We start from the raw sequence: 8,685 nt of genomic DNA, 5'->3' as shown, positions 1-8,685 counted from the left end.
ATTCAAACCAATGAATTCAAATACATCGAGATATGTACCAGAACATCATTGCTTCAAAACTATATTTTCATTTAATTTATAGGCTTTCACCAGTTAGCTGTGAGCATGTCACGAGTCACGTTAGCAGCAACGGAGACATGTTGCGATTTTCAGAAGTAATCAACGTTCAAATGAACTGAGATCACTGCCCAATAGCCAGAAATTCTATACCATCAGCAGAAACTGCTAATCATGTGTTAGTCTAGGCTGTCAAATATTTTATCTCAGTCCATCGATAAACAAGATAAAAGCTTAAGTTAATAGCATCAACAGATCAGAGAAACCTCATTTAAGGAAATCTACTACTGGGTACGGGTCCGCTTGACTTTCCTAGCATCCCCGGTACGACAGTTATGAATAAAATAGCAGCGAGGATATATATATATATTACATGATGCAATGCAGGTGGCTTCCATGGCAAAACCACATACAACACATTGAACCGCAGCATGGTTTACTTCACAATCGGTGAAGTCGGCATGTATATGTCGACTTCATCCAACGTGGGGCGGTCACACAGCTTCAAACTGTGCTCATTTGCCAGATGCAAAAGGCAGATGAAATACAGGTGTGGCGAAATATCAGTTGTTACAGCATCTGGGTTGCTGCTTGGAAGGTCATGTAACACCTGAGAGAGGTGCAGCGGTGATCCAGTTTCCTCTCTTTCCTGCCGGGCAAAGAGCAAATCAAATGTTGTATTGTTATAAATAATCGTCACAAACAAGAAAAATCAAGAATGGCCTATTTGGACTGAGTGGTTCTGGCCAACTGCCTCTAAAAACTGAGTAGCTATAATTGAAATCTATTGATATGAAATTGTCAATAAAAACTAAGAATGGCCTATGTTGAGTACAAAATTTTAACCATTACACCTGCCATGGCCTCATGTTGCTGCCTCAAAAGATTTATGTATGCGAGAAGTTTCTTTTCCTGAATCTCTTTAGTTTATTGTATTGTATGCCAAATAACCAAGGACACTTCAGTAACTTCACAAATTTGCCAAATTGGTCACAGTGATACAAGGGAAGAATCAGCACTTGCGACCAGGAGAATGAAACTATCCAGCACCTACTTTGTGCATGTGTCTTCTCGCGGCAATTTTGGCACCAGCTACTCCGTCGTTTCGGATTACCAGATGTTGCACCTCAACCAAGTACGGTGGGATTCTTTGATTGGTGGCAGCAAGCTAGAAACACTTTCAACAAGGTTGTTGGGCGAGGCTTTAATTCGCTGGTCATGCTAGGGGCTTGGATTCTTTGGAAGGAAAGGAACGACATAGTGTTTAATAGTGTCCTGCCCAGGTTGGATCGTGCTCTTCTCCTTGCACAGGAGGAGGCTGATCACTGGATGTTGGCAGGCGCCAAGAGTCTTAGAGGTCTGGTTCCTGCTAGCCGTGGTGGAGAGCAGCAGCTCCTGTAGTCGTGGTTTTGGTCGTCTTTTTCGGTTGTGAACAGGCGCGTTTTTGAAAATGTAAAAACCTGAGGGAGGTGTATGTGTGTTGTGGTGTGGTTGTTTGTTTTCGCTATCTGAGCCTGCTTTTATTCTATCTTAATGCAATGATACGCAGTCCTCCTGCGTATTCTAGAAAAAAAGAATCAGCACTTTTTTTGATCGAAGTCAGCAGGGAAAACCCAACCTATATATTTTTTTATTCCAGACCTCTTTAAATTTGCTCCCAAAGGGAGTTGAAGCCAGGCCTGCTAGTGCTAGATACTACCCAGGTGCTCTAACCACTAGGCTAGAGTGCTAGACACCCTTTGGCGGAAGAATCAGCACTTAGAAGCTTATTGCAACATAGTAGAGTTATTTAAAAATATGTTTTATGTTCCCATTAATGACAGTGCTGGCAATTAGTGGGGATAAGAAAACAGTGCAATATTCCCCTAATTATCAAGAATAATCATTAGGTTGTTATCGATACACCTGCTTGTTATTATTAGTAAACAGTTTGCATCAACTTTTACAGTATGCTAAAAAAATCAAATTTCACAAACATGAAATGTTTGTTCAAATACAATTCCGGAACAAGAGCCAATAATTAGTAATTGTATCGTTTTGACAATGGATCATTATGCCAGCACGGTTGGCAACATATTGTTTTTGCTTAGATGCTGTAGTGCTATCCATTGACCAGTACTATAAGCTACCACAATATTACTTAAGAGTTTAGTAATCATCTGTATTGTAAATGACTAAAATTTTCAAATATCTCTTCTTCATATAGTCCTCCTATGGGATGCCACAGCTCATCTACTCTCAGATGTATGATTAAGACACAAGTATACGAAATAATTGATGACAGTATTTAACACAAGCATTTGCCTTACCTGACAATCAGTCTCAGAAGATGCTTGGATGTGATTCCAGAGCACTTCTTTTAAAGCATGAACATCCACTTGTTTTGATACCTTGTCATACTGTATATCAATCTTGTTGACCTTTGGTTCAAGAAACAAACAAGCATCAGCTCAAACTTGGTCATAACCAAAGTTATTGATATACCACGTATATGCAACATTAAGTTGCTGCTTTGAAGTTGATAGGGTAGTTTTTCTATCAAAAAGGAACATTAGCCCTTCAACTAAGAGCAACTCCAGTATGGCCCATATCCAAGGTCCTACTCTATTTTTTGAGGGGCAAAAAAACCCTCCTCCAGAATTGCCCTTTTACTTCTGCCATCAGAATTGGAGTGTAGAGCAAAATAAGCAAGAATCCCAACCAAACATGCAGATTATTTTTCAATTGTTTTCACCACAGCAGTTGTAACAATCTCCCTTTGAACTACTCGAGATCTCTTTGCTGCGAGCAATCCCTCGCGTTTCGTCCACTGCGGGCCGATTTCCAGCCATTACCTCTTCCCTCACTCGCACGGTCAGACTGCTCCATGAGCCACCATTCCTAGCTCCCACACCGGTAAACGCCCATGCGCGGCTGGACCTTCCCTCCCTCCCATCTTCCCTCGGTTTGGCACTCCCAGTCCTGCACCGGCGTGCCTCCCTTCTCTCTGCAAGGCAGCCGTGGACAGCAGCGTGGTGAGGGGCAGTCCCAGGACAAAGCTGTGGAGGCAGCCATTGGTGACTGATGGAAACGGGTGGGATTTGAGGAAGAAGGGTATAAGTCTTTTTACACTCAGGATTGCCACAATGATCAGGATTACCAAACACCTTGATTCTCTATGCTTAAATTTTTTGGATCATCCTGATCAGATTATCGATTTTCATATAAGCGGTTCCAAACATAGCCTATTTATGTTTTTCTTCACTCTAACCAATGTTTTCCTAAACGCTAAACGGTAAACAGTCGGTCACCTGCCGTTTAGCCATTATTCGGGCTAAACAGTCCATTAAACGGGCTAAACGGTCAATTAAACGGACTAAACAGATGATTAAACGGAAACGGTGTATCATTGTGTAGCGTTTACACGGCGTTTAAACGGTCTAAACGGCCGTTTAGGCGAACACTGACTCTAACCCCTCCCCAAGCCTCATATTCAGCGTGGCCTCCCTCTACCCTAGCCTCCAATCGTCCCGAGGTCCCTGCTCCCCGACACAGATAAAGCATCCTTGGCACCAGCCTCCCTCCAACACAAGCTCCATTCTGGCTCAGCTACCTCTTCCTGGCATTCACTACCAGCATGGTTACCCTATCCTCTGGCACGAACACATCCTCCCTGGTGTGGCTCCCTCTCCTCTCGACATGGCTACCTCCTCCCTGGCACAGCGCAGTTGCTCCCCTCCAGCATGTCAACCTCCCCATGCCGCTTGCTCCCCTAGTGTGGACCCCATGGTGCGTGGCCTCCTCCCAGTGCCACTCCCCTTGCCTCGGCCTCCTCCGCTAATGCGGGCTCTTCTAGCGGACGAGGGAGGGAGAAGAAAAAAACACTATACCCAATGACTGGTGGCTTGGTGGGTCCCATGAATTGGAGGGCAATGATGTAGGTGCTATTGCTGGAGTTGATGTAAAATTTTGAGGGCTCAGAATGTAGGGGGAGACCTCAAGACCCAAGTAAAGTGCCAATTCATGGAGATATTTGTGTTATTTTTTCTATTGCCTTTGACCAATTCATGGAGGGGTAAAGTGCCATACAGAAAAATAGCAAAACAAAACACCATGTAATTGTCAAATAAACAAGTTCCCAAGGGGAAACAGATATCTTAAAAGGAAACAAATAGAACAAAGAACTCACCTGTCTCGGTTTATTGATAAGATTTACAGGCTCTTCTACATCACTACACACATGTCCTTCATCAACATGATCAGTGCAAAAGTTGTCGTCTTCCCAAGGTTCAGATGGGATAAAGTCATCATCATTATCCACTGGAGCGTCTACAACAAGAAATGTATTACATAGAAACAGTATTTATCAGGAAAATAATGCAATGCAGAAATTGGCAATAGAAGATTTTAAAATACAAATGTCAGCACTCAGCACTCACATGGTTGAACTGTAACAGATGAATGAAAAATCTTAAAAAATAAGCTTTTGTTGTGCAACTACACCTAGATGTCTAGATACATCTAGAAAAGTTAGAACGACTTGCAATTTGGAATGAACATACTACATTGGTTCAAAAAAGTAACAGCTCACTGGGATGCTACCTACTTTCTCCGCACCGAGATATAAGTTATGCACAGATTCCAAAATGCAAACATTGTTATCTTTGACAAAAATCCAATCGTATGAATAGTTTGTACTACAAAAGTGGTTATATCATATTTGTATTTAGAAATACTTTCTAATGCTCAAACTTTTGTTTCCATAAATTTTACTACCCCTTCCATTTCAAATTATAAGACGTTTCGACTTTTCTAGATAGATATACACTATGTCTAGATACATGGTAAAAGCAATGTATCTAGAAAAGCCAAAATGTCTTATAATTTTGAATGAAGGGAGTATATTAATTTATAAGTGAAATTAACAGTCAAAGTGTGATATCAAAGACCGCACCAAGTCAAATGACACCTTATAAGGATGGAGGGAGTAACATGTAAGTAGAATAAACTGCAAAGTTTTGTTTCTCCATATAGTGTCAATTATCAACTTGCTTGCATATTCAGGATCCAGAAATTGACAACCCCCACCGCACCACCCCCAGCAAACAACAAAAACAAATGAGGCTGGGCACACCTTTGCTAAATAATGGTTTCCCAGATTCAAGATTGCTTCAAGGCTTCTTGATTATATATGGCAGATTTTTAATAGCATGTATACTGATAAAATTAACAAGCAAATTCCGTCACTTATATCTAATTTTGTGAAACTTACCAAGTGATTTTCTTCTTCTCTTAGCAAGACACTACAAAAAAAGAGTTCCAACAGTTATTACAAATTATAGGTCATTGTCTCTCAAAAGGTACTACAGATCATTGAGAAGGAAAAAAATCAAGAGAAGTAAACATTACCAAAACATCTGGAAGAAGAAATAATTTCACAAGGCTTTCAGGCCTGTAATGGCAATCTTCTGGAAGTTTATTGCTGCACATAGCCCTATTTACAGGCAATACTAATGACTTTGGATTTTTGGGAGGTGAAAAGATATTTGGATGCTCATTGTCCAATGCTTTTGTGAAATCAATGTCAGGTTTATCCTTGTATCTTTTCTTCATCTTATTTGTTATTTCTGAATCACCAGATGAAGTTGGGACAGCTTCCAAATCTAGATAAATGCAAGCTCAAACATTAAACGATGCTACCTTGATAAAAACCCAAGAGGACTACGTATGAAGACAGTACCTTTAGCTTTCCGATATTTCCAGTGCTCAGGTCCTGCCCAAGCATTTGCTTTTGAAGAGCCCATGCCAAGTAATAAAAGATCTGCAATTTTGTCAAGCCTTTCATCTACAATAGTACCCTGAGGAATTTCAACAGTGTATTCATTGAATTCCTGCATATGGACATATTGGTAAAATAAGTTTTGACCAGCAATTCAATCTCAACATATTTAGATGGATGGCAAACAGAGAATCTGTAGTAAGCATCAAATTGTAGCAACATATTTAGTGGACACAAGTATTTTGGAAATATATGAATATGTTCTACAATTAACTAGTACTTCCATGACTATTTTTGCCACATTTTACCTAGTCTGCAGGAAAATACCTCTTGGTAGTTTGTTGAGATGGAATCCATTGGGTTGCAGTTTTCATTATATGCATCCTCATGGTCATGGCAACCACCAAAATCCCAAGTTCCAGAATCAGGTAGTATGCTATCATTATCGTCTGCTTCATTATCATCATCCATCGGATCTTCCATTACTGGCATTTGCCCAGGAGATAACCTATGTGATGGCCTTTGGTTTTCTTCATCAAATTGTGCAACAATATCCCTTAGGGTTGGAGAAATATCATTACATAGACGCATTTCAGTGACCATTTCCTCAATTTGCTCTGTCCAAGGTAGAAACTTAACTGACACCCCATTGAAAGCAAGATGCAAAGATCATAAAGAGAAGCAAGTAACAGACTAATGATATTACCTTTAGCAAATGAAAGGTCAACTGCCTCAGCCTGCTCAGTTTGCATATCACTTAAGATGCATTTGTCTGGAGCTTCAAATGAATCAAACAGCACACGGCAGCTGCCATAAACTCCAAGGTTATACAACAAAAGGCCCTTTGCCCCACCTTCATCAAACTGAGCAGTAGTTTGATGGTATAGAGGATCCACCGTGAAAGCAACTAGTAGTAAGCACAGATTTCAGCACCATGGTAGAACAGTTTTCAACAAGAGCATAGTGAGAATAAGCTTGAAACTTACCATCAAATTTCTTTACATTGAGAGCCTCAAATGATGACTCCAACGTTGAAGCAGGTGAAATCTGCACGAACGAAAAGGCATTAACATAATGAAGCAGAATGGAAGTGAAGAAATAAGCACTCCATTCAAAATGATGTACCCTCCTATCAGCATCCTTTTTGTTGATGCCTTCATCCTGTGCAGGTGCAACATTGCTGCCTTCATCCAAATCTTTAATGGCAACAACCAACTCAGAACATCATCATGAAACAGCATTATATTAATAAAGTAAACAGGAGTGCAAAACAATTTTAAGCACAAAAACTGTAAGAAAAGAGCAAATGCTCCAATTTCATTAATAGTCTTTAGCAGAAGGTTCATAATCTGTGAGTGCACAGGTTGTGTAAAGCTGTGTAACATATCAATGTAAGTTGAGCAATTTCACCAAAGGAATAGCAGAAAACAGGACAGTTCTAACGTGGGCAACAATGAAAAGGTCTTTAAACATATATAATCTTCCAATCAAGTTAGAACATTGACCGTTTCATTAACTCATAAAACCATACTGCATGCAACTCACTTTAGAGTTTTTTAACTCAAAGTTTAGTGATACTCAGCACAGACCAATTGCACTGGATGCAGACTAAGTTAAAGAAGCAAAAATGTGCAGGTTTTGTTTTTTTTTCCTTTCTCCAAATCTTTTTCAGCAATCACCAAATTAGAAGACCATAATAGCATAAGAGCAGTTTAGTGAAACTCAACAATATTTTTGAATTTTTAACTCGAGTAGTTACAGCATAAGCATGTAATTTGCACTGGATACAGCCCTAAAGAACTAAAACTGCACTTAAAGTGGTACAGATCAGAATCCATTAAAGTTCCAGTGGATCCTCACCAGCCTCTTCACCCCTTCCGGCACGGTTGATCCCGCCAAGCACCTTGTAAGCTTCAGAGTGCACCGAATCCACACGAAGTGAATAGATCTTGACCCCCGCCTCCAGTGTGCAGCTTGCCTGGTCCGTAAAAGTACCACATTATTGCCAACAAATTGAAATACAGTGGACGAATCTCGTTTTAGACAGATTAGTAAGAATATCAAAGGGAGGAGAAAATGGAATATCTTTACAGGTCGGTACCTTCTGAAAGTTGGTCTCCTCGTCCTCGTCCGCCCCCGCTTGGATGATCTCGCTCAGATGGTCGATTAGGCCCAGCTCCCACGTGTTCTTCTGGTTAATTTTCTGCCAAAATTTCCCCGCAAAAGAAAGGAACGAACAAGCTTAGCGAGAGGAAGGGAGCGGGCTAGGTTTGGGAGGCGGGCTAGGCACCTACGTTCTCGGATGCGAGCTTGATACAGTTTTGGAAGAGGTCCATGACCTGCTCGCGGTTGAGGAGGTCGTGGCGCGGATCCTTGGAGGGCGCGATGGAGGCGGCGAGGGATCGGCGGCGGACGGAGGCGGCACGCGCCGCGGCGCGGGCGCGGGCGCGCTCTTGCTGGTCGTCGTTGGAGCCGAGCGGGAACGCCGGAGGCGGCGACTGCAGCAGCACCCGCGATCCGGCCGCCGTCCCGCGCGCGGGAGGCGGGGTCTGCGGTGGGGCGTCCTCGGCCGGTGGCATCTCGTGCGGTCGACGGCGACGGCGGCGGCGGCGGCTGAGCGGAACGGGACAGGAGTCGAGTGGTTGGGTGGGGAAAATTTTGGAGCGTCGTTCTGGCTCCCTCCCAGTCGTGATTTCAAATTTTAGGGGAAAAAGATCGGGTGCGGGTGCGGGAGCGGGACTCGGGTGCTGACGGGCCTGTTTGCTACAGGTCAGCAGTGCAGCTTGAGGTCAAAAACAGCTCTAGAAATGTTTCGTCCAAAAAAGAAAATTATAGGTTTTGTTCTATGATTTTCTATACCTGGTCGAAAT

The 8,685-nt window shown here is 42.2% G+C and overlaps 1 protein-coding gene across 1 annotated transcript; it reads right to left on the bottom strand.

The window, feature by feature from the left end:
* On the bottom strand, positions 235-8,502 carry LOC8074969 (condensin complex subunit 2). Its single transcript, XM_002455689.2, has 13 exons — positions 8,110-8,502; positions 7,917-8,018; positions 7,676-7,793; positions 6,941-7,011; positions 6,802-6,862; positions 6,522-6,722; positions 6,143-6,432; positions 5,777-5,927; positions 5,446-5,699; positions 5,309-5,339; positions 4,226-4,365; positions 2,367-2,477; positions 235-706 (listed from the first exon to the last, which is right to left on the bottom strand). Exons 1-13 carry the CDS (start codon positions 8,392-8,394, stop codon positions 494-496), a joined length of 2,028 nt encoding a protein of 675 aa, XP_002455734.1. The 5' UTR covers positions 8,395-8,502; the 3' UTR covers positions 235-493.

Source organism: Sorghum bicolor, chromosome 3, assembly GCF_000003195.3.
Source record: "Sorghum bicolor cultivar BTx623 chromosome 3, Sorghum_bicolor_NCBIv3, whole genome shotgun sequence".
Classification (NCBI taxonomy): Eukaryota; Viridiplantae; Streptophyta; class Magnoliopsida; order Poales; family Poaceae; genus Sorghum; species Sorghum bicolor.
The sequence above is the reverse complement of the archived record's forward strand: the minus strand, read 5'-3'. Positions and strand labels throughout refer to the sequence as shown.

Coding starts and splice junctions, on each gene's coding strand:
- LOC8074969 (XM_002455689.2), bottom strand. CDS start 8,394: ATGCCACCGGCCGAGGACGCCCCACCGCAGACCCCGCCTCCCGCGCGC. Junction 7,794..7,916: donor AGGAGACCAACTTTCAGAAG/GTACCGACCTGT, acceptor TTTACGGACCAG/GCAAGCTGCACACTGGAGGC. Junction 6,863..6,940: donor AAAAGGATGCTGATAGGAGG/GTACATCATTTT, acceptor TCGTTCGTGCAG/ATTTCACCTGCTTCAACGTT.